Raw genomic sequence first — 26,574 nt, 5'->3', positions numbered from 1 at the left:
CAGTATTTGTAACAGCTTTATTGGTTCAATAACTGTCATACAAAATTGGTCTCTGAAAGATCGTAACAGCAAAAATTACTCTGTAATTATATTTTGTACAGTACTTTAGCTGAGGGGGTACAATTTACTATTTTTCTGGAAAATAATGTTCTCAAAATCTGAACTAAACACTGATTTTAAAAAGCAGCACAGTAATATTTCTTGTCTCACAGCAAGAGCCAGCAACACAAGTCTCTTGTTTTTTCCTTAATTTCATTTAAACCAGTGACAGCACTATATAGGATAAAGCTTATTTTTGCATTTCTACACTGCCTAACTGTAATCCTTTGTAAAATACCTTCTGAACAACAGCAATAAAAGCAGAAGGATAAAAAAGAATCTGGAAGGCTTGGTGGCTTAATCCTTTCAACCAGGGTAACAGGCAGCTGACACTGTAAGGGGAATTTTGATCCCAGTGGAAATGTATGAGTCATAAAATCAAAACCCATTCTGAGCACAGCAGTCATGTTTTTCGTTCCTTGAAGAAGTCTGTTCCTTTCAACTCTTCTGGCAGATAGTCCTGCTGCACAGGTTCCTTGTACATGGGGTTGTATTTGTAGCCTTTTCCATAGCCCAAGTTCTTCATGAGCCTTGTTGGGGCATTTCTCAGGTGCAGGGGAACAGGGGGCAGTGGTCCTGTGTGCATCCTCAGGCATTCCTTGACATTGCCATATGCCCTGTACACCTCTATAGACTTTGGGGCTCTGGCAAAGTACACTACACACTGTGCTAGAATCACCTGCAAACAAGCAGAGGGAAATGTTAAATGACTTCTTTTAAGCTCTTTGGGAAAAGGCCTGCTATTCAGGTTGGTTGTACAGCATGGCAGGGATTGTTTTTAAACTGACCTCTGCCTGCTACTATAATATGAATACTTAAAACAATATGAATTATTTAACAATACCATAGCTCCATGGTTTTCACTACTAGAAAATAATAGCCACTTTATCTATCATAAAAAAACAGAAAAATTATATATGTTCATGCATCACATTTTAACAATAAATATGCAGTGACTTCTTTTTAAACTACAGCATCTATTTTAAGAACTACAATGTTCTCTTGTCAAAGAAGGGACATGCAGAATGAACAAGTAACTAAGTCTGCCCTGTCCTTGCAATCTGCTTCTTTTTATAGTTGCAGATAGGTTTTACAGATTGCAGAATTTCAAATCAGTGAATTAATGAAGCATTTACCTCACACTCAGGCATTCCAATGAAGTGACAGCCTTGATAAGCAGCAACTGCTTGTGTTAAAGCCAGAGGATCTGCCAGTCCTACAGAAAGGAATCAGATAAAAGCAGGTTGAAGTCAATTTACTTCACTTAATGTCTTTTTTTAAAAAAAACTCTTATTTCCCTTTCCTGTAAGGTATCCATGCACATTTCAGAGCTGCTTTCTCAAATATTGGAATTCCTGGTACAATACCAAATCATACATAAGATACACTCCCTCCATCTACAAGCTTTCCTCCTCCCACAAAAAAAAAAAAGAAAAAAGGAAAAAAAAGAAAAAAGAAAAAGGAAAAAAGAAGTCTAAGCTGTGTGTACGATTTAGACTGAATCTACTGCCACACAGTGGTAGCCTGAGCAGTAGTTGACCACAAATGATTCTCCTACCTTTTGAAGTTAAAAAAGAAATGGGTAAATATACAGACATAGCTTTAAAGGTCTCCTAACTCTTCACCTATCACATATGTGCTAAAAGTGTTCCTGGATCTGCTACTTTGGATAAGTAAATAAAGATGCCTTATAGCTATCAAACCTAAGGAATGCAGGTCAGGGTAGGTATTCATGTACCAGAACTTATTAGAAAACTTATCAGACAATCAGACATCCCTGAAATACACACTCTCTGTGGCACAAGCTTACCGGTGACCTACAATCAGCAGGGCTTAAAAGAATCCATATTAATACACACCAACCCTGACCTCAAAAACATTTGTCTTTCCTGAAATAGGTAATCATCACAATGACACCTCATGTAGGTCTCTGCCTGCATATACAAAGTTTTTATGCCATGTGCAGCATTTCAGTATTTTGTACCTATTCTGCATATTTTGCATTTATTTTTCAGAAGCCAACTTTTAGAAACCAGAGAAGCCTGGCAGATCTTCATTCAACATGATTTTCCCATGTGAAATACTGCAAATACTGACCTATATCTTCACTTGCAAACCTCACCAGCCTCCTTGCCACATAGAGTGGATCCTCACCGCCCTCAAGCATTCGAGCAAGCCAGTAAAGGGAAGCATTTTCATCAGAGCCTCTCATAGACTTGTGCAGGGCAGAGATGCAGTTGTAATGTTCTTCTCCTGTTCATGGATGGGGGAGAAGCAATACACAAAGCTGTTAGGAGGAAATTAACTCAAATGCATTTAAGGGAACAGAATATATTTTACTAGATTACATCTGTAAACATAAGCTGCTTTCTCAAGCTCTTTTTAGGGATATGTGGTTACAGCATTCATTATTGTTTTCAGGGCCTTCATAGTTTCCCATGTGAATCATTCCCTAACTACATAAGCAAATCAGAGCAACTACTGATGAAAAGGAAGTTGTTTTTTGTTTTTTTTAATATTGCTAGGCAAACAATTTGGGTTTTGTAAGCTAACTGCCTTCCCTTCAAAAGAAAAAAAAAAAAAAAAAGATAACCCCAGATTTCTTAAGCAGTTAGGAAGAAAACTCTACATAAATAGTTTGTAATTGCCAAAAAGTACAAGCACATACAAATAACTGATCATTGCTTTTGGACACACACAGAGCTCTGAGAAGACAACACAAGAATCAGAGAAATCCAGAGATACAAGATAGCACTGGATACAGTAATACAGTAGTGATATTTTAGAAAAACAACATTTCATATAATCTAAAACTTGAAAATGAAGTGCGCAGTAAAACACGAGTTTGATGTGCTGTATAGGGGTGAGAAAAAAGGAAATGCCATGGATATACAATGATGGAACATCATACAATTTAGAAAAAACAGAATTGCAGTGCACAACCCTGCCAAACCCCTAAGAAATGCTGAGTTCAAGTGTGTGGACACTTGCCCTATTGCAACACTTGAAATGCCAGGCTTCTAAGTAAAAAAGTGGGAAGACTGAAAGAAATAAAAGGAATTTTTTTTTTTAAATATTTAAGCTTAATTTATGATTAGATTTGGACTCCAAGGAGAAACAGAGCTATTCCACAGATCTTCTAGGGCTACACTTAAAAATAGGGAGTCAGTATTACAAACACTGAATGAGACCCTTCCTGCTTACAGTTTTCCTCTGTTCAACTGGTTTTGATTCTTATGCATGTCTTTTAATCAAACTTGTAAGAGTCTTTTGCTGCAATATTGTTAAACTTTCCATGTTATCTGCCTTTTTTATTTTTTCAAGTGCCTGGCATTCCTTGGCTCACAGCTAAGTATGTGTTTTAAAGGCAACTAGCTGCATGCACAGCCATCTGTTAATATTCCTCTTCTTCCTAAGGCTAAAAGGATTTACAGCCTGGCCAAATCAGAACACACCAGTGACTTGTAGGCCCTGAAAAATAAAAGGGCTGCCTGAGTGAGTTTGGGAACCAAAATCACCACGCTGCTGTAGTTGTTTCTTTTGTAGCCAGCAAGACCTCCAACTCCCAGGTCCATTGCCCCCATCTCTGCTCCTGCTGGAGTGTGATTCTGTGGGGAATTCAACAGGCTGCTGGTGAGCACAGGCAGTCAGACAGCTATTTTTGCTAGGACTCCACACAAAGAGCCCTGGTATGCAGCCCTCACTGGAGCCAACACAAACAGCACGTCCGTGCTCCACCAAAACACTTGAGTCAGGAGCAGTAACCCCGAGCAGCTGAACTCGCATCATCCTCTTGCAAGAGGCGTCTCTTGGTCTCTTAAAAGTAAGGAAGATGGCCTTTAAATATCTCCAGAGGTTGCACTCATCCAGAGTTTTCTGCTGGAGGCTTTTATGTGCTGTTTGGGCTACTGTAAAGTGTCATATGTGAGGATATCAGCTGGAGAGGCAGAAAGAATCCAGCAGATAGGTTTGGTCTAGATATATAAACCTGCAGGGAACTTCAGACTTCAGGCTGAGAAGGGAATTAGTTTTTGCTTTTTATTTCCTTCCTTACAAAGTTCGTGTTGGTGACAGAGCTACAATGACAATACTTCAGTATAGTCATGTTGCACTATCAATTAAAGACAAAATACAGTGATGTGCATTGGAGAGACATCTTTCATTTCTAAAATGTCTAAAATTACATTTCTAAACTGTCTAAAAATACAGTTTATAGATAGCCTGAGATACCAAACGCAGCTTAAAGAAACCTAGAACTTTTAGTAGACCTTTATTTATTAGCCTTCTCATGCTGGTTAGCTAACATATAGGTTTGGGCCTTATCAATTCAGTTGAGAGACAGACACATACCAGTTTATCTATCTCTGCTGTATCTCAGATGCCTCTTGAAATCAAAACTATGAAGAATTTTCAGAATCAAAATAAATTTTCTCTGTGCAGTTTCCACAAAGGCAAATACCTTTTGAAACAAGATACTGCACAAGAGGCTTTGTGGAAGAGAGGGCTTTTCTAGTGTCTGACATATACAGATATATGAATCTTGTTGACATATGCCCACAGATTGCTTTATGTGCTCATGAGGAGTTTTCATGCTAGTTTAAGATGCTGATTTAACTCAGGTCATATTGGTAGAAGATATGGGAAAAAGCCTTGTTCACTGACCATAATTAATATTTGAGCTTCTTAAACAATTTCTATTCACAAAGCAGTGGGCAAAACTAAAATTAGTCCCCATCTCAAATTATATTCTATCTTAGGCAAAGGTAAACATCAAACTGCTCACTGATAAAGGAAAGAAGAAAGCCCTAGAAGTAAGAGTAGACCAACAGCATGGATGAGAAGACTTCTCATTCTGATCCAGCAGAAAAAAAACTGAGCTGGAAAAAACCATTATGGTGAGAGTGTGGTGATTTAACATCAGTTGGGAATCCAACTCCAAATAAGCCCCTCCCCTACCCTAGGAATGATGTGCATGGTATGGAATAGCAACTTATTCCTGTCCACATGGCTCTAAGCTCTGCCCTGATAGCAAACCCAGGAGAGTGAGATGCCTTCTCTTTTCTCCTCCTGAGAAGGTAAAGGAAAAACTGTGCTCCAGACTGCAGAATAAATTAACTTCAGCATAACACATTCCCAGTCTTTACCATACATGAAGTTATGTCACCACACAGGCAGTGAAATTATGTTTATCTTATTAAATCAGTGCTAGCAGAGTGATACAATCTGTAAAAGGAAGGGGCAACAGTACAACTCTATTTAAAAGATCTAGTCACTGCCCATCTGCTGGTAAACTTCAATGAATTTGGTAGCTAGATCATTTTTCTAAAAGGATCAAAATTTTAACAACTGCAATTAAAAGCTAAAATATGACTAACAGTTTTTGTTTCCTCTCCAACTGCAAGGGCTTCAGGCAGCTGCTGGCAGTGGAATTTGATTAAAGTTGTTTCTTTGTCCTTCCAGCTAAAATGCATAAACTATCTGCACAAAGACCTTTTCTTTACATGTCTGCACATAGATTAGAACAACAGCCTAACAACTGCATTATGAATGATTTCTTTCCTAGATTACTTGATGAAAATACAGAAGAGAATGCTGAATTACACGTATTTGGCAAATTCTGCAGAAGGTTAACAAAGAATGTAAAATAAGAAGTAAAATGTAAAAAAGAATGTAAAAATAGAAAAAAAAAGAATGTAAAATAAAAAGTCCATATTTACACTTTGAACACTAATAAACTATTTTGTGTTTTCTACATGAACATGCAACACATGTATGTTGTTGCTATCATGATTAGATCCTCCACTTTAAAAGACTGAAGCATTTTATTTTAGAGGACTGTAGATCCCATCACCACAGCTGTGATTCAAAATGTGTTAGCTAAAACGTGCTACCAAAAAAATATAAAATTTATTCAGTAGCCACCATCTGAAAGTCCTTTGTATTTAGGACAGACAGCTACCTCTACTATGGATAAAAGTGGTAAACCTGCAGTCAACAGTCAGTGGTCAACATAGACCATTCCACAGAAGAAATTCTGAAAAGACATGTACTTGGGCAACCTGCTACTGTGACAATACCTGTGTCAGGCTTTCTGGCATTTATACAACCCAGAAAAACAGTCTTCACTGCTTTCACCATTCTGAAAATCTGTAACCAAAAACCCCACAATAAACCACAACAAAGATTACTGAAACAGAGAAGGGCCTGACACACTCTACCCAGACTTGATGCAAGCCTCAGGAAGAGGCACTCTGTGCCATCTCTACCAGAGCAAGAAGGTGACACAGCCAAGAGTTCTGTGTGACACCGGCCACAAGGCGACAGCAAACACACAAGGGACCCTACACTGTGCAAGAGACTCGTACCAGCGAACCAGTCAGATTTTCCACTTCCTTCTAATCATGACCTCTTCCTGCCACAGACCCCATAAAATGTTTCTTCTCCCTCCCCCTGCCAGCCCTCGACTTCTCAGCTGCCATTAGATCAGTATCTGCCCAGCTGCCTTTCTCCTGACAGTGAGTCATCATTATTTCTTTGTAGCAAGAAGGCTGCAAGCGGGCATATGTTATAACCAGCCTCAAGAAAGCTCTCATCACAGATTTTGAACAGTGGCAGTTAATGCAGATATCAGAAACAGCAGCCCAAAAAAAAAAAAAAAAAAAAAAAAAAAAAAAATTAGTTCTCCAAATACTGCTTGGCATAATCATTTCATACTATTCTGCACAGTCAATCAAGTGTTGCTGAAGAACCAGCATATTCATTCAAGGGGATTCACCTAATCTGACACTCACTGATCTTTAACCCTCTAACATAAAATGGTTTAGTGGCCAACTACTGTGATGCCTAAGATTGCCAAGTCACAAATTTAGCAAGAGTGGTTATCACTCTAGGAAGTATTAAGTGCAATGCAATTTATGTGGCCTGCCCTAAGCAAGCTACAGAATTCATTACCTTAAAAAGCAACTCTAAAAATAAAGCAAACTGCTCAGGTTTTCACATAACATATTGCTGTGGATGTGAGCACTTCCAAGACTTTCAAAGGAGTAAAAGTGCAATGGAAGATATCCAACCTCCCTCATAGACCTTAAATAACAAATAATTTCACCATGCAACTAACTGTTCTCAGGACAGCAAATGGGTCTTTCAGCTAATCTACACTTCCTGCTTGAGAAGGAATTTCAAGCTGAACTGCACTGTAGAGGAAAAGTAACTTTTGGGACAAACTTCAGTACAACCACTGTTTCAGTAGAGCAGCTGGTACAAAAAAGGGAGAAGAAAGAGAAATTAGAGAAGCTATCACATTTGGAGAACATTGCATCTCAGAAACTGCATCTGTTACTCACCTGCTCGGTCATACAGGATGTGAGACCGCTGGAGCCCCTCCTTTACGTGCTCTTCTGTTACCAGAATGCCATGTGCAGCACCACCTTTGGCAGAGGTGTTCAAAGGAGCGCTCCTTCCCGCTGCTACTCTGGCCTGAACTGCCAGCTGGAGTCCGTTCAGCCCAGTCCTGGCATCCCCATCGCAAAGATAGGCAAGTGTGTTCAGAGCTTTCTCCTCTATGCACACCGGGAATCTGCAACAGAATAACCACACACCCTTAGCCCCCATCACACTCCTCTCCCTGCCTGTTGTGCTGGAGATGATGTTTCTTTACAAAGTTTCTTGATGCACAGCTGGGTTTAAGATCTGTCTTAACTTGTCCTGCAGAACTAGGCGCCCACCCTCTTCCTCCTGCTCCAGTGCCTGCTAAATACAATTGTGCATGAAAAATGTAGGGCAGGAGCTCTCGTCTATTTAACTCCCTTATTTTTCCTCACCTCAATAAATTCAACAAAAATAGGGTCAGGTTTTCACCACAGTCCAATTCTGATACAGCCAGCTGAACTTTACAAAGTTTTACTCCATCAGCATTTCACTGGGAGCACTTCAAATTCCTTGGTGGAAGAATAGTGAAAAGGCAGCAAGCTATCCAAATGCAGGTGGGAGAATATAGTGAGTTATAAAGTCATTAGCATAACGTTTTGAACTACTAACAACAGCAAGAGGTGCTATCAGTTGTTCTTTAGAAAACAACAATTGGAAAGATTGTTTACAATGTAAAACACATGCATCCTACTTTTTTGGTATTACAACTTAGTCACTGGGGTACAAAAAAAAAATCTTACTAGAATGAAGCTGCATCCCAATACATGTCCATCACTCTTCTTGCCATCTACTGCTCTAAGTGTGCCAGAACTATACAAACATGAAAAAGGCCAAATTCTGGTGAAATCACAATCTAAATTAACAAGTCACTGAGATTAGCTCAGTTGATTGGAGCATGGTGTTGATAACATCAAGGGTTTGGTCCCTGTATGGGCCATTCACTTAAGAGTTGGACTTGATGATCCTTGTGGGTCCCTTCCAGCTCAGAATATTCAGTGATTCTATGAAGATGGGAAATGCAGCAGCAGGATCTCCTGAGATCTTCTAATGAGTCCATGAAAAATCTGTGAGAATAACAAAGTCCACAAGCTTTGTCTCCAGGTTTTCATCTGCTAGGCTGCAGTCCTCACTGTTGGGACACATCCAAACCAGTTCACCTCTGCATGTTTCCCAGGCACCCTGTTGGGGGAATTAACGCTCAAACCTCAGTTATGTAGAAAAGGTAACATCTAAGGTGTTGCCAGGTAGAGGGCGTAACTGATCTGATTTGGAGACAGCAGCTAATGGAATTAAACCATGACATTAAGGGCCCTAACTGAGCCACTTCTAGTAGCTGCACTGTAAATCAAGAGTGACAGGTATCAGTAAGGATTAGCACATAGGGCTTGGTGTGAGAGGCCATTTCTTATGAAGCTCTTGTGTGTCAAATAATTAAGGATTCACAACAGCCCTGCACTTCATTTACCAAAAGATGTGTTACTATTACTACCAGTGGTGTAGAAAAAGGCAGCATCAGGATTCACTGACAGATGTGTCCACTGATTTTCTTTACTTGCCATCTCGTCCTCCTTGCAAACCCACTTTGCACTTGTCACACAAAAGAAAAAATCTGCAGGTTCTGGAAAAATTTTAGCAGTTAATATTTGAGTTCTTTCATGGCCACACATAAAAAGGAAGAATTAGTAGAGCTGCAATCTTAATCTACGACTGCAAGTGAAAGCTGACAAATGTCTTCTAGGGGCAAATCCCATGCTGCAGAGAGTAGACATCACATCCTGGCAAAATAGATGCATCACATGCATCTCATCATGACTTTTTTCCATCTCCTTATTTCTCATGTATTTGATGAATCTAATAAAAGATATTAACACACACAGAGTGGCACTTTTGCCAGGGTGTTTCAAACACCATCATTGAACAAGGAAGCAGAACAATGCATCTGCACAGAGAGGTAGTCAATTATCTCAAGCATCAAATTCCTTGAAAATCAGGAAGCAACATTCATCCCTCAGCACTACAGATCTTTCATAAGCATTAAATTAAAAAAGCCAGCAAGGAAAGCAAAAGCTCTTTTTAAAAAAACAGCAGGCACCACACACAGACATCCTGCTGCTAAGACCTCCTTCAACAGAAACAACTTCAAATATACAACATGATGAGCAAACACTTCTCACACACCAGCAGGGCATACTTGAGAGAGGGTTTCACCTTCAAGGACTAAGCTCTTTGCCTGCTGCTTGCAAAGAAACACATCCTGTGCTTGAGGCCTCCTCACACGATACCACAGCTGCAGACTCCAAGACTCCAAGAAAGGGGAAGCATTGAGAGCACTAAAAGGCAGGTACTACCTTGGAAGAAGCTAAGTGCAGTCTTTTCCAAAAAAAGTTGAGGCCTCAGAGCACTTTTCCAATTTATCTGCTAATTTAAAGCTGGGTTGTATTCCTGTCTCTTGTTTCACTATAGGACTCTAGCTGCCCTGTTGACTCAACGTAAGCAATTTATATAACAGAAAGTGAAACAAATATACACAAGAAAGTATTGAATATTAGTCCCGATGTTTCCGGGTGTGGGGTGCCTGGCTTCTTCTGACCCTTGCTGCTGGACCAAAGGCGGCAGCTGTGGTGTTTTCACCCCAGAGATACCTTTGGCCGGCTGGAGGCTGCAGCTGGGCACTCGGAACAAATCCAGGCAAAATAGGAACTCAGTTTACCGCTGGTGGAAAAGGTTCAAGCGGCAGTGAAAAGAAGCGGGTTCTATTGTAGAGTTTTACTGCATCATGGTAGACCTCTGAATGTGGTAACAGCTCACTGACAGACCACTGCTGCATGGTCTCGTGTCCTTTTAAGCCCCGGGGACAGGGGGAGGGGAGGGACATGTGAGGGCCAACCAGGTGTGAGGAGGGGAAGGGTCAAGGGATACAGACACTAGGACAGGCCAATGAACCCAGACCAGAGGAGCATCTGCCAACCACACGATGCCCTTGCTGGAATGTTAAGACTGATGGACAGCTCTTAGGCAGGAGGGCAAAAGCGGGAGAGGGAAAGTTGGCACACCTGAGGGGGTTGGGATAGGTGAAACAGGAAATCGCACTGCAACAAGAAAGTATGAAAAAGCTGGTTACAAGCAATGGCCTTGTTCATTTCCATGCTAAAATTCAGTTGTAACCTAAGGGTAATGGCAATTCCAATCCAAATAATGCATTATGTATTGGCTGATCCAGTCCATGCCTACAATAGCATGACATGCAGGATGTGATACAGAACAAGAATAAATGGAGAAAACTTCCACATACAAACTGTTTGCACAGCACATTGATGAGAATCACTGATTAGAAATAACACAATGCTTTCTTGTTGCATAATCTCAGCTCCATACACATTCGGTATTTCAAAATAAAAAATGTTATACTCAGAATAACTGAATTGAGATTTTTTTTCTGAGCAATTAGGACCTTAAATTCCATTTTCTGATGATTTAACTTCACTAGGCAGGAGTCTAATTTCAAAATCAGGATGGCAATTATTTCAATACCTTGGCTTCCAAAAACCACTGTTGTGTTTTACATTTTTAAGCCCATCCTGTCTTCAGAAGCTCAAGTGCCCTACTCCCTCCAGTTTTTCCAACTTCTGCATCCATCAGAACCACAAGGCAGAATAACTGCCATGCTTTCTGACTTCCTTCCAAGCTCCTGATACGCTTGCAGATGGGCAATCCCATATTTTATTCAACTTCCAAAATTAACACCTAACACCCACTGGATGCCAAGGGTCAATATTGGTACCTTGTAACCAATGATACGGAGACCAAAACATAAACAAGCCAAAAGGGACGTGCTGGGATCCTTCACTCACTGGGCTGAAGGTGATATACTAGCTCAAGGAATGGAAAACTACCACTACAGGATAATAAATCCTTTTCCAGGTCCTCTTTATCGCCATTCCCTTGAGACAGTTTGTGCCAAGAACCAACATGAAATGTCTGATGAACAAACCATTAAACCTACACAGCACCACTGCACTTGAGCCAATGACAAGAGAGCATAAGCAGTATCAGGGAGTAAATATAAGGAATCCCAAGCAACTAGAATCTGTGTGATCAAAGATTAAAAAAATTACTGAGCAAAACACGAGATAAAGCACTCACTGCTTCTTTCCCGTACAAATCAGTACTTTCTTACTTTCTCAGTGCAATTATTCTCACTATGTTCACTCCTTGGCAGATTGCAACACTTTTACAGGCAAACAGTTCTTCAACTGAACTACTGCAGCGTGATATGCACTGCTCACTGCCTTACAGCACTGTCTCCCAGTATTGCCTCTCACCTCAGCAACTCATTTCCTGCAAGGAAATTGAATGGATATTCCAACTAAGGCATAACTTTCAAGAAAGTATTGAACACCGAAGATCCAAAGGAATTCCACCGTCAGTGCTGTGATTTACGAACCAGTGAATTCAAAACACGCCAGAACTTTGTAATACAGCCAGTAGCAAGCTGAACTGCATGATGTCTGGGCTTGCCAACAGGAACCTGGGGTTCCTTCCATTTCCCTCAGCTGTGTGCCTTCTGTGCTATCTAGCTTCAGACACATTAATCAACCATCCAGTTTACTGTCTGACTTCAATTAGAGATACCATTCTGAGGGCAGCACTTGAATGGCAAAAATAAAAAGCCACGAGAAGAATATGGTTTCTTCCACCTGACACAGTACAAGTGTAATGTACCAGTGCACACCTGGAACAGCTGGTGCTGCTACTGACACTGCTACATAAACTGCAGAAAGCACAAGCAGTGGCAGCAATAAAAAACATCTTTAACATTGACTTCTTACTTTCCTTCATCATGAGTATGTTTCTTCCTTTCTCATTTCTTCATCTTCAGTATACTGAAGACTATACTTCAGTACAGTCTTCAGATTGTAAAGACTTCAGTAAAGTACAGTCTTCAGATTTACTCAAGACTTCAGAGGCACAGTTTGATGGCAGTAATGCTGATGCAAATATAACAAAAAGCACATATTATCCTAAATAAATCCAGTAATTAACATAAAAACTGTCAAAGAACCTTTGTGAGCCATGATGACACAACAGAAAGATATCCAAGAAGTAAAACTCACTGCTAGTTGCTCTAGCTTTAGAGCAAGAAAAGGCCACAGTGGAGTGAAAGAGAATCCAGGTGATCTAACCTTATCAGAAACCTGCACCAATGGTGGAAGCAAGATAAGAAAAATCCACAAAGAAAATCTAGGGAAACAGTTTTGGGTAGAGCACACTTTCCTTGTGGAGCGCAGATGATGAAATCCATTGAATCACTTGGGGATGGCTGCATCTTTGCCAAGCACAGAAGATGCTTGTAAAGACTAAGGAAGATTCACCCTCACCTTATTCCTCAAGGTAATAGGAGAGACCACAAAGAATCGTCCTCTCCTTCAAAATCTCCTAGGTAAGTCATCCTGTCAGACAACTGATGTGATACTAAAACCATCTGATTAACTGAGGCCAAGTAGCACATGCAGTACTTCATACTACACTGCTGTGGCTTGGAAAGGGAGACTAACATGGGAAATGAAACCCAAAATTCAATGTACACATCTCTTGTGCCTTCCTGCTAGATCTCTGAAGCATTTTCAAAGTGGGTTGACCCCACGGTTTGGGGATGCGCTGCCTTACAGCTCCTTTTCTCAGTCTGGTATAAAGGCGAGCACCATTATCAACCAAATAAATTGTAATTGGTGATTTCCATTTATTCTTCAGGACAGCATGAACAGTTACCTGCCTGCATCTAATGACAGTCCTGTTCCATAGAGGAAAGGGTGTAAAAAGCTGAGACAGCTGCTCCTGCAGAGCAGTGGAGAGGAAATGAAGAAGCAGAAATGGTACAGACACTGAAGCAAGAAGCAGGAATCAATGAGAAATCCAAACCAGAACCATGGGAGGGTGAATGGCTTATAAAAATCTGAACTTATCAGCAACAGAGTGTAGGAATTGTAGCTCAGCACCAGATTGCATAATGAAAGGTAAGAAAGACACAACTGCAACAAAACCTCCTCAATTCAAACCCCCATTTTAATTTTTAAAGGCTCGGCTCCCATGACTGCCTTGGAGTGTGGCCCTCTCTCCCCAGGGAGAGATTTCTGAAACTGTTAGTCTGATGTCTGCCTGCCAGACTTCTTTCAGTTTGATGAAGCACCGTGCTGTTTAAATCATCCATTGCTATTGGAAGGTTAGACATGGAGAGTCCAGCGAAATCCAAACCCAAACAACTGCAGCTGAAACTATGCCTTGTACTTTAATCCTGTATAGAAAGGAAAGCCTCTGAACCCCAGTCAGGGTGTAGCCACAACCACAGCTGTGCCACTACATTAATGCTGACATGCAGTACTGCCTTCTCTTCTAAAATTCACATTACTACAACACATAAAAGCTACAAATGAGTAAACCATGAGGCAGGTAACCTAAAAATAAAAAAGGAATACCTTTCCTTACCTGTCCTGACCTCAGCATTCAGGTTGGCAATTCTTTGTGCTTATATTCTGTGACAAAGTTCAAGTGGATTCCCTCTCATTTATTTCATACAGTCTGTCAATCACCACCATGCCAACGCACTGTAAATTACCAGGAGTGCAGCCAAGAACCAACACGAAGGAAGTGTAATAGCTTGCACGTGAGTACCACAGTACCACGCATTACTCTTATTTGCCAGCCTCTTGTTTCAGAAGGCAGATAACATCTCTTGTAGACAAATCTGGATGTTCTTTTTCTAAAACTTTCTAAAGTGTTTAATATGAATCTATCTGTCTGGACATCAAGGAGCAGAGAAAAACAAAGTCTCTCTTAAAACAATCTATTAATGTCTCACAGCAACAGTCTCCTCTCGTCATTGGATATCCTAAAACACAGCACAGGACTTATCCTACAACCAAAGTACAGAAGCAGCATCATCCTCCCTGATCTCATTAAAAACATATTCTCGGAAAACAACAAACTTCTGGCAGGCATTTCCAAATTAAGAGGGGATAGCCCATCCAGCACTTAACGGTAACATGATGCTTTTACAATCAGTAGCGAGAAGTAACACACATTAAGACATGACAAAGACCCAGATACAGGCTTCCACAGCAAATCCTCAGCAGCACAACAGATTTAAATATCCTGAGAGGGTGAGTCAGGAGTTACGGATCCAAGTATAAAATTCTGTCCTAATCCAGACGGTGAGATTATGTTTTGGATGGAGAGAGCCAATGCTTTGAATTCTCTCTCTCCTGTCACCCCCGCCCCTGCCATATGCTGCCACTTCTTTTCTTTACTATCAGAAGTGGCTAGGGTTTCTCTTCCCACCCCCAACTGCTTCATTCTCTCCCTGGCAGGCAGTCAGCTCCTCGGGTTGTGCACGTTAACACCCCGCAGCCCATAAAGTACTCACTCCGAGCTCTTGCTGCTGCTGCCAGTTGCAGGGGTGCCGTGCTGGTCGCCCTGGCCCAAAACCTGGAGCCCTAAGAATCTGACAGCCCTCATCAGAATTGCCTCCATCGCTTCAGCCGAGAGCTTCTCCAGGACGATCACCCGGCACCGGCTCAGGAGAGCGGCGTTGACTTGGAAGGAAGGGTTTTCTGTGGTCGCTCCTATCAGGGTCACCGTCCCACACTCGACGTGAGGAAGGAAAGTGTCCTGAGCATGGGAGGGAAGCAGAAAAAGCTGATCTCGATCAATGACAACCTGAAACACCCCATGTGAGTAGGCTACCTTTTTTTTTTGCATCTTGTGAGACTTTGGGTTCCCTGTTGATATGACAAATAACCACATTGACAAGGCAGTTAATGTGCACAGATATGGAAATAATAAATGACTCCACTGAAAATGACCCTGCCAGCTGAAAAGAAATACGGTAAAGAAATCTGCAAATTTTAGGTTTGTGTGACTTTGGTTTATTGCATGGCAACACAAGAAATCATGAAAATGCCTTATCAAGGATAACAAATAGTGACGCTACTCCTAAATACGCTTTGAATCAACCTTTAGGGCTACAATTCCCTGCTTAATTCTGTACGCAGTAAACTACAGGAAGATTACAGAACAGTTCAATTTAAAAACTGTAACCTGTAGTACAGAATTCAAGCTTTCCATGGCACAACTGAAAAAAACCTTATACCTAGGAAAGAAAAAAGAAAAAAACCCCAAGTGATGGCTGCAGTGTTATCCTGAAGTACCATGCCATGACTTATTTTTTTCTTACACAGAAGAGAGGACAACATTAAAAATACCCACCTTTGGCACATTCACACTCCAGACCTTTGTAAAGGTAATACAGAATGCTACCCCCCAGATGGAGTCTAAAATGAAGATGTGTGCAGCAAACACTACTAACATGACTTTGCAAAAAATAAAATTTCATAAAAGTATCATATAAAGACTGGCATATATATATAACTCAGTCTTTTATTTAAATCCTTGAATCACAATAATTAAATGTTGGTTGGAAGTCAGCTAAGGAATTTAATTTTTATGTTTCTGCCAAATTCATCTACTACAAGTATTAACATTGAAATCAAAAGCCCAGAGGAAGGTATCACCTTAAGGCAAAGTGGGAGATTTTACAGAAGTGCTGACAAAGGCTCTTTTAAAAAAGCAGTGTAGTACAATACCTGCTGAGATTTATTGAAACGATGGATCTCATCAATAAAGAGGATAGTTTTTCTCTTGAAGAGTCTTTTTTCATTCTGGGCTTGGCTGATGACATCTCGAACATCATTTGTCTTGGCACTTGTGGCTGACAGTGTAACAAACCTCATGCCATTCTTTTTGCTGCTGTTGGCTATGATGTGTGCCAGTGTAGTCTGAAACAGCAATAGGAGAAAGCTTTGTAAAAATCATTTCAGACACAGAAAGTACCAATTTAAAGGAAATATGTAAAGAACAAAGCTATATATTTTGGACATAGGGACAGTGTTGACAGTTTACAGTTAACATTTAGCTTTTAGCTCACGTTATTCTAGGGCACAGAAAACTTAAAAACTTCCTGCTAGAGGTAGCTGCCAATTCCTCTGCTGCATTTCCAATGCCTGCACTTTTCCATACCAGACCCACTGAGCCTCAGTACTGAAAAGGACAGCACTGACAGCTGTCTCCTTTGTCACGGAAGAACCCTCTGCCAAATACATTTCTGTCACAGAAGACGGGCTGACTGCAATTCCCTTTGCAGTTATTTTGTAGAGCATGTTAATGGATAAAGATCTGGACTACCCCAAGACACCTGCCTAAGAGCTTACAGTGCAACTGCATGTGAGAAATAAAAAGCTACAATGTTATTAACTAAACCCTTATATATTTCAAATACATATAAAAATGAAATTAATCAGACTGCAATTTCTACAAAAGCATGAGAACATTAGCATTAGAAATTGACATGTGTACTTCAAAAAATGTAACTCTTAAATCTAAATAGTTAACAGTAATCAAATGCTGACCCAGAGAAGCAAAAGGTAGCTGACAGAACAAACTGGCTGTTTTTAGTAAGCAGCTATGTTGTTTTTCTGTCCTTATGAACAACCCCTTCAAATTCAAATTTATTTATAATTTCATTTAGCCTACCAAAGTACAGATACAACCTCCACCAACCTCCTGGGTAGATTGATTACACCAGAACATATCACAGACATGGTTTTGAGACTTTCCTTCACAACCTTAGTTAACACAGGTGTATGCCCCAAAGAGAGTGTATCTCTATTTGAAAGTACTGCTAGAGAAAACAGGTGATTCTTCCATCAAGCTCACTGTTCTATTAGAGAAGGATCCAAAGGAGACTGAAGACAGGAGAGTCTCAGCAGATGAGGACAGGGACAGGGGCCAACAAAACCACCTCAGAAGATATTCTAAGTGCTGAGGTTAAAGCAGCAGGTGGTGTCAACCTGATCCTCTTGCAGGGAGGCTGCAGAAACAAGCACCTACCACTTGGCTACCAACAGTGTTGCAGTACCCTGCTCTGTCCATTTAATGGATTTCCTTGTCCCTGAAACCACAACCAGCCCAAGTTAGAAAATGGGAGGGTAAGGAGAAGGATATATTGTTATTTATTCTTGCTTCAGTTTTAATAAGGGCTTCCTGATTGCCTTCAGAAGCAGTGTCATTTCAGGTCCTGACACAAGACTCGCATCCCATGTCAGATCCTTCCTCGCTTCCTGGAGCTCAATCCACCAGCCCATCCCCAAGCTGCATCATTGCAGAAGACAAGACTGGAAAAACACTTGGAAAGTGTTTGCAGCAAAGCCTACAGATATTAGCAAGATCTGAGAAAATAAACAAGCAAATTCCACCCCCACCCCATCAAAACCAAAAGAAAAATATCTTTGAAACTGAGTTATCAAATTAAAACCAAAATTCATGTTTCCTTACAAAAGGGCCTTGAATCAGGATGTAACTTCAGAGGATATATCCATGCCTTAAAAATCTCTGAAAGCACACAAAGATCCAATACATCAAATTTGAGGATGAAAAAAGACAATGTACCTTTTCCTTCTCTAAAAGTGGCAGTGGTGAGAGGACAAAGAAAAAAAAAAATAAAGCAGCTCTTCTTCTTGTAGCTTCACCTGGACTGGTAGCTCACATTGTACCCTGGCTGTCACTCAGAGAGTTTTGTTATTTACAAAAAAAGCAGTAAAGACTTTGTTTTATACACATGCACAGGAGTCCACAATTTTACCCTAATTTAGGGGAAAAAAATCAAAGAGATTTGTTTGAAAGTTACTGTTAGACCAAGAATCTACTTGAAATCTGCTGCACGAATCTCAGCCAGCAGATACCTTTCTCCCTCTGCCAACTTGTGGGTCATCAAAGGTTGCAATAAGAATAACATACATTGCCTTTCAAATGCAATGCTTGACAAGGACAGGCATGTTCACAACCTCTTCCTTCTGTTCTGCACAATCAATCATTCAGCAAGTCAAACTGCCTATCACACAGATATAAAACTTTCCCTGATCCTCTGAAAGACTTCCCATGAGTTCAGGATTTTTATGCTGCTTTTTGTCCTGCCATCTCAAGCAAAAGTCAGTAACAAGCTACAGTTTTCTCCCTCTTTGTTACTTCAGGTTACAACCTAAAGGAACCCAAAACCTAGTAGAGAATTCATGTAAGCAAAGTAGCTTAAGTACGAAGGCACTAGCACAAAACACCTATAACTCATATGCTAATTTCCTACTTTTCCCCCATGGGCAATGTATTTAAGGGACAAGAAGAAACTTAGAAATCTGATATGGAATAAGGCAGAAGAAAATACACTGATTATCCTTCATAATCTAAAATAAATTTTGATGTTTGATTCTTACACTGGAAAACAAATCTTTTAAAATAGTGACACTGATGTTGCAATTTACTGTGAGTACCCCTGAATCAGAACCTGCATAACAGGCACAAAAGGAAAATTCAAACAAGTTGGTAATGTGCTCCTTTTATTATACAGGTGTTTCTTATTTAGTTCATATTTTTTTCTTTATGGGCAGGAGCAGGAATATTGTTTCCCACAAATTAAGAATAGGAGTGATCCAGTGATCCTGCAAACTGACCTTTTGCTAACTTCACTAAAAATAACACCTTACAAGGAGCTGACAGCTCCTTGCCCTTTCTAGAAACCAGTCTTAGTTCTCTTCTACTATGATGCCAAACTATTCAAACTCATACCTATTATCTCAACTTTTATGCTGAATATTGTGAGACTTTACTGACCTACTTGTTTAGACAAGCTAAAGCAGTGACATCATAAAAAGCTGTTCTGAAACAGAAACATATTCACCAAGAAACTTCCGAACCATTATTCACCAATGAATAACACTTAACTTCAGCCCATGGTCATTTATTTCCAGACCCATTGCACACAGAACAAACACTTAACTACTGAAACTCTCCTTCACCATCCTGTACCTATTGCTTTGTGTCAGCCCAAATGAGAATATCCTTTCCCAGCGGCTGAAACTGTCTCAGATTTACAAACAGCCAGCAACCAACCAACCAACCAAAAAAAAACCCCAAACAAGCAAGCTGACTCACAGCAACTATGCTACTCATTTTTCTAGGCTTTGATACAAGTTACGGATGAAACAAAAGCAACCCACAAAGCATGCTTGGCTCCACACACCTCCCACTGTCAGAGCAGAAAAGTCCATCAGATTTGCTGTTTGGTAAGCTGGGTGTTTGTGCTAGGAGACAAGAATTTACTGTACACCCAGAAGTTTCCCTGACTGGGCAACACACTTTAGGTATGACCTATTTCCCTCTTCTCTGCACTGCCAGTAGTCAAAGCTCTCTCACATCCACGGCTGGAAGAAACAGTTAAAAGCCCGTACAAGTTAAGCCAGTCTTATTGATGCTGATCTTCAATGCTACCTGCTCACAAGTAAGATGATCTTATTGATTTTTGCAGTTCTGCACCAGGCCATTAAACTATGCTCTCCAAATTAGCTCACCAAAGTTCCTTACAAGAATGAAGAGTGGTACTGCCAAACTCACTTCAGGAAGTGGAATTGGAAAAACCTGGGAAGGGATTAGAACACAGGATTAGACCATATCAAGAATACTGTGAAACCTAAGGTCCTACACAGTTCTCCCAGGAAGTCTGGAAGGCTGTAGGCTCTGCCAGGCCAGGTTTAGGTGACCAAAGCAGATCTGGCACAGACTGGCACAAGTGCAGCACAGCATGGATTATTCCTGAGCAGGAATAATCTAGCTGGCATGTAGGTTTCCCCAACAAGTGACTTTGCTGGCTTGTTCCAGAGCAAATCACAATGTAAACTATGTTTGTGGCAGGGATGACAAGAGACTTATAAGCCTAGTGCAAAACACAACAGGCTAGTTACACCTACAGACTTGTAGGGTCTAAGCTATGTTATCAGAGTGCTGAACTAGCATCCTGATTTTCTTTGCTGCTGTTTGACCATGACTTTGCAGCTATTTTTTGTTCTTCCTTTATTCTGACCAGGATTTCCAAATCTTTGTTTACATGGTGTTGCCATCAATGGTGTCCCCTCACCTTCAACCCTCCCTTTGCTGGCAGCAGGGCCACACTGTGGCTGCCAAGCAATCATGAAAGGCCGTGCTCTGTTTCACTGCCTTGAGGGAGACACCAACAGCATCCTTGGATGCCACACAGGGCAGCAGCTCTCTGGGATGTAGCTCTGTGGATGTTCTCTGTGCCACAGTGCGTCACAGGAGATAAGCCAGGCCGTGTCTAAAGGAAATTGGCAGCACAGAAGGTGAACGTGGCCTGGGGACACTGTCTATAGAGATAAACACAATCAAAAGTAGCAGCAGTTGGTGTTTATATAAGGGCAGATGCTATTCTTACCCATCTTGTTTGGTTCCTCAAACCCCAAATAGCCCACTGAGATACTACTGGAGGAGTAAGTGTCACTGAACAAGAGACACAGTATGTGCTTTACAGCACTTCCAGAATCCAATCCCAACCAAGCATAAACAGATGCAAGGTCATTGCATAATGTTTGTTGAAATGGAGCTGTATCTCCATTTGCTCTATTCTGAAATTGTGTACTTGATTCCAACTGCTGTATGGATACAATGGTATTTTCTCTTCCAGCGTTCTCTTCCTAGAGAGCCACCCCAAGTTATTCCTGATTTAGATTGACATAAGCAAAACCAAGCACACTGCTCCCTGCAAAGGAAGTGTTGCAAACACAGGTAACTGCAAAGACTAACCCATTTTCCAGAGCTGTCCTGGACTTTCAGTTTACACTACTGTAAAAGACATGACGCATTTTTAGTTTAAAATTTCATGGTAATCAATCGAAAGAACTCATTAGTTCAAATCAGGTCCCAAGCTGTATGAGTAACAGAAGATAAAATACACTCAAGCAATCAAACAGCCCATTAGGTAACCACTTGAATCAGCAAAATAGGAAGCACTGAGAAGTGATGATAAATACGTGGGCACCAAAACAGGTGTTGGACTTTCTGTCTGTGTTTCAATAGGTCATTTATTGAATGCAAAGAAAGAAAAAAAAATACAGGGAGTCCTAGAAATAAAATGTAATGTCAGAAAAGATCTGATAGAAACTTCAAAGACCACTTACTGGGGTTTTTAATGTTTTGCACTTATACCAACATTGCATATTTTATCTTATTATTGGAGTGCACACATGAACCTCAAAAAATCATGCATGAACACTCTTTGTCTTATCTTCTGTAAGGAGTGGGTTCATGCCACTTGCTACCTATTTTTTTCTTGTTACACAGCAGCCATAAGAGGGAATGTTTACTGTACTTAAATACGGAATGTTCAGGTTTATAAGGCTTAAACTTCATCTGTGGCAGCAAAATTATTCGGTGCTCAAGTTACGCTGTGTCCCCCCGCTAACTCTTTACTAAAATTGGTGCCCCAATGGCAGACATGCAAAAATCTAAATCCCTGTATTAAGGTGCCATAAATTACAGCACAGCTTACTCACATTACACTCAGATTTATACAGGCCTTTAAAAATTTGCATAGTCAGTATGAACAAGCTAACTGTTCCTAAGTTAATAACCACGGCATCTCTTTGAAGCACTGTTTCTTCTGGCCTGAGTCTGATCAGTTTCTTAAAAGAAGAAAACTGGCTCTTGTGTTCCAACACTTTAGAGTGACAAAAGGGCAAACAAAAAGTCAAAGTCTTTTCATCAGAGCACCTTGGCTTCCTACATAATTAGGATGACAGATTCAAGGTACAAAGATCATGTTCCCTTAAAGTAAGAGGACTCAGTACAGATGGAAACTCAAAAGAAAAGAGGATCGCAACAGAAATACCCCAATTTTGTCTTTTCAATTCTGAGGATGTTTCCTTCAATATTCAAGTGAAGCTGAGGCCAAAATCGACTTGGGCAGAGCAGTTACATAGCACACATGTTTTTACTCTAGCACCTAGCTTTATTGCTGTCATGATAAAGATTCTCCAAAAATACTCTTGACCTACAATAAGAAATATTACATTTATAGCACTTTAACAAGCAAGATTATTTTCTTCTTGCTTAGAAAAAGTTTGCTGAACTACAATTTTTCATAAACATCCAGATTGAAAAATAATACATAAATTGATTTGAAATTTGGCCCTGATGATTTACTGCATGTTCAGTTATTTTTTTTTACTTAGTCCTGCTCTACCCTTTTCAAAAGTATCAGTTACCATGGCATTTGGCTGTAGAAATGGAAGAAGGCATAGATGGGCTGCAACAACCAGATTCCATGGGTAGCAAGAGCCTGTAGAGGTTTAAGAAATGTATGACCACCTTACACAGCACTTCTGAATTTAGACCAACATATCTAATTATGCTGCTATTTTAGCTCTTTGATGGGCAGAGCTTAGCATATGGCCTTGTTACTGCTGAAAAGCACTGTACTTAATGGAAGCAGCTTTTGCTGATCAGTCCAACCAGGTTCTGAGGCAGTGAGCTTACCTCTCCTCTACAGGATCTTTCATGTTTTCAAGCCCAATATTGCTTTTTCATGGAATGTCTTCTTAGACACATTATATACATACAACTCAAACAGTAAGTGAGTGGGATAGGCAGGCAAGAACAGATCTCCTTTTTCATCTTCAGGTCGACTACTTTGCTTGCATGTTAAATCTGTCAGGAGAGGAATTTTACAAGGACATATCCAAAAAAAGAACAGAACTTTTAGCTATTTAACTCAAACAGACATTATGATTTATGGGGAAGAAGGCCTGAGATAAAACTCTACGCTAGCACCATCCTAGAAATATTGATAAATGTGGGTGAAGGGGCAAAATGCAACTTTTTGCAGAAGGAATTTCAGGTTCAGCCAATAATGGGTGTTTCATCAGGAGCCAGCTGAAAGCAGATAGACTCAAAACTCTGCTGAGAAGGAATAACCTAGAAAGCAGAAGAGTCACCCAATAATATTTTTACTTAGTGAGTAAAAATGTAACAGAAGAGTTGTGGAACTGTTCTTTGAAGGGTCAAAAGGCACAGAAATGATGCAAGTCAGACAACTGACGAACAACAGAATTTAAACTCTGTGAAAAGCAAGCTTACTAAATACAATTATGCATAAAGCATATGGGTGAGGACGATGCGCCGTATAAAAGGAGAACGAAAGCTGTGACATCACAGGCATAAAACAGATCACCCTTTACTTAAAGACATTTTCAGTACCACAGAAGGTTCCTAAAGGAGACCTGGAACACAACTGTTAAGCTGTCATAAGCTCATGAAAAAGCACTTCCATGGTCAAAGCCAGGTGCATTCATCAGATCACAACTCAAAGACCACTGAAGCCAGTGCCAGTTTGCAGAGGCTGTTCTGCAGCCTTTGCTTTGCTACCACTGTACTTGTACAGCTTTTTTTTCCTGAGCAAAGAGGGCTTCAAGAAAGAGCAAGCACATGCTGTTGACAGAGATAACAAGAAACAAAAGGCAGGAGACCACGAAAAATATAGAAGCAAGCCCCTGAATGTGTTATTCAGAAAGAAGAATTCCTATTTATTGAAGAACTGAATTCCACTTCTCTCTCTGGCCATCTTACTTCAGTCAATCCACCTCTCCTTTAATAAGTTTTCAGAAACAGCCCTTCTTCACCCCATCTATTCTGAGCTCTTACTTTCTGCTATTACTTTGTTATTTTAAAGGAAGTGGCAATTATTGAAGTTCACTAGTTGGTTCTTTTGAGGTGTATGTTATCTAGCCTAAGAAACCTGCTGCATCATTGCTAATGGTATTCATCTCATTCTAACACCTGCTCCTTATTTACTGTGATTGACTAGCATTATTATTCAAACATCACATAGCAAGTGCTTGCTTTTTTTTTCAATTAAGTACGTTGACAAGAGCAAGCTGCTGCTTTGTCCTTCTCTGCTAAGCATTAATTGCTTTCCCTATCCCAGATTTCTCAAACACACTCTCCCACAACCAACACACCATATTATAGACATATATAATACATGAAACTTAATGTTGTGAACACATTAGAGTGACAGACAAAACTGTATTTTGTTTGCCCTGCCACACAACAAATCTGAAATACATGGAAGTACAGGACAAAATTAAGGCGAGATCGTAAACACTGCTCAATCACACCTGAGGCATTCCTTTGGTCCTTCCCTCACAACAACTGTGAATCCCTTCACTGCTGTGCCAGACGGTCTCTGGGGATTCATGATGGCCCCTGGTATGCTAAAGGAGGCAGAACATGAAGATGCAGTGGTCAGATCCTGCAAAGACCCACCAGCCTAAAAGTGGTTGAAGGTGGATGAGTGCATAGCCAGAAGTTATCTGCCTTCCACACCAGTGCTGCCTTCTCTTAGGGGCAAGAATTCATAGGCTAAAACAAACCTAGTACTCACAAACTGTGCTGTATTAACCTGCTGGTTTCCTAGACGTATTTAGAGATTCTGTGTTGCGGCTGTTTTTCAGCTTCTCAGCCATTAATTAAACCACGGCTTATGTTGTAGGTATGGACTTTGGAGTTACGAGATCTGAATTATCTGAAAGCAAGAGAGGCCTTGTGTAACCAAAGAGCAAATTGCATGGAGCGGGGCTGATGAGGGCGGACCAATTCTATTTTATTCACGAGGCAGGTTGTGTTTTTTTGTAATCTTAAGTGAAAACTAATGGACATCAGCCAACGTAAGGAATCTACAGAAGAAACCAAGAAGACAGAAGAGCGAAGAAAAGGGAGAGTCCGAAAATGAGCATGTCTTAGGTACAGCGGCCTCAAGAGCCACGTAAAGCAGCAGCGGCCCGACCCCGCACGCTGCGAGGGGGCCGCCCGCACTCACCTTCCCGCAGCCCGGCGGCCCCCAGAGGATGAGCGAGGGGATTTCGTGGGACTCCAGCAGGGACCGCAGCAGGGTCTCTGCCCCCAGCACCCGCTCCTGCCCCACGTAGTCCCCCAGCGTGTCCGGCCGCAGCCGCTCGGCCAGGGGTTTCCCCTCCAGCTTCTGCGCCAGGCTCTCCCCGCACAGCGCGGCCGCGCATCCATGGCCCGCCGGCACGGCGGCCTCGTCCCGCCCCGCGCCGCTCTTCCCGCCGCCGCGGCCCTTGTGGAAGAGGGAGAAGACGGGGGACGCGGCGGGCGGGCGGGCCTCCTCCGGCTGCCCCTCGGCCTGGCTGCCCGGCGGGGCGGCGGCGAGGCGCGGCCGCTTGCTGGGGGGCTCGGCCTCGGCGCCTCCGGCCTGCAGGCAGCGGTCCAGGTGCGCGTTGATGTCGGCGCCCGGCAGCTCCCGCAGGCACACGGGGCACTGCACCACCCGCTCCTCCTCGGCCCCCTCCGTCGGCTCCATGGGCTCCCGCGGCCCGGGCAGGAAGCGGAGCCGCCCGCAGCCCTTCGGGAGCTGTAGTCCGCCCGGGCCTGCTCCCCGCCCCAGCAGCCGGGCTTTGCTGCTCCTCGGCTGCTGGGCAACATCGCCGAGCTCTCTGGACTTGGGATCCACCTGGTTTCTCATTGAAGTATGTGAAAACGTCATTCTCTGTGAAAAAAAAAATCAATAAATTACTAATTTTTTAAAAATTAGATTCAAACCCGAACTCTTGTATTCCGCAGAATGTAGGGCAGGTTGTATTTCAAAGATGGGCACACTAAGCTGTACCATTCGCATCCTAATTTACGACCCGAACTTGACCCATTGGTAATTCTTTCCACATTACATCTTGTTTTCTTTCTTAAAGTATATGTTTAGGTTTAATTATACACGGTGACATAATACTTCCCAGCTTGTAAAATTCAGGTCAATCTAATGTCAGCTGTATTAGGAGGTAAACAAGTCTGGCTACTGGCTAACAGTACCCCCAGGCTTAAAATTTGAAAATGGCTAGTTAGAAAGTGGCCAGCAGGTCAGAAAAAAAAAAAAATTATTTGAACTGATGATGGAGAACAAAGGACTGAGTTTGAAGCAAAGTGCTTTACAGCCTATCATGTAAACCTAGTTCTTACTGAAGGGATTACAATCTAAATGCAGATGTTGAAAGTGAAATGAGATGTTTGTGGGTTCCACTTTCCAGCTTATACCTATTTGCCTGCCCATTTCTATTCCTGATCAGATTTAGAAACAATTAC

General features: G+C 41.4%; 1 protein-coding gene across 1 annotated transcript; it reads right to left on the bottom strand.

The window, feature by feature from the left end:
• Positions 1 to 25,859, bottom strand: WRNIP1 (WRN helicase interacting protein 1). The gene is made up of 7 exons (XM_066559042.1): positions 25,298 to 25,859; positions 16,167 to 16,358; positions 14,948 to 15,192; positions 7,443 to 7,675; positions 2,197 to 2,352; positions 1,236 to 1,315; positions 1 to 778 (listed from the first exon to the last, which is right to left on the bottom strand). The coding sequence occupies exons 1-7, from the start codon at positions 25,799 to 25,801 to the stop codon at positions 503 to 505; spliced, it is 1,686 nt and encodes a 561-aa protein (XP_066415139.1). The 5' UTR covers positions 25,802 to 25,859; the 3' UTR covers positions 1 to 502.
• Positions 25,860 to 26,574: the final 715 nt, after the last annotated feature.

Source organism: Molothrus aeneus, chromosome 1 (genome assembly GCF_037042795.1).
Source record: "Molothrus aeneus isolate 106 chromosome 1, BPBGC_Maene_1.0, whole genome shotgun sequence".
Taxonomy (NCBI): domain Eukaryota; kingdom Metazoa; phylum Chordata; class Aves; order Passeriformes; family Icteridae; genus Molothrus; species Molothrus aeneus.
This window is presented reverse-complemented; position numbering and strand designations above follow the sequence as displayed.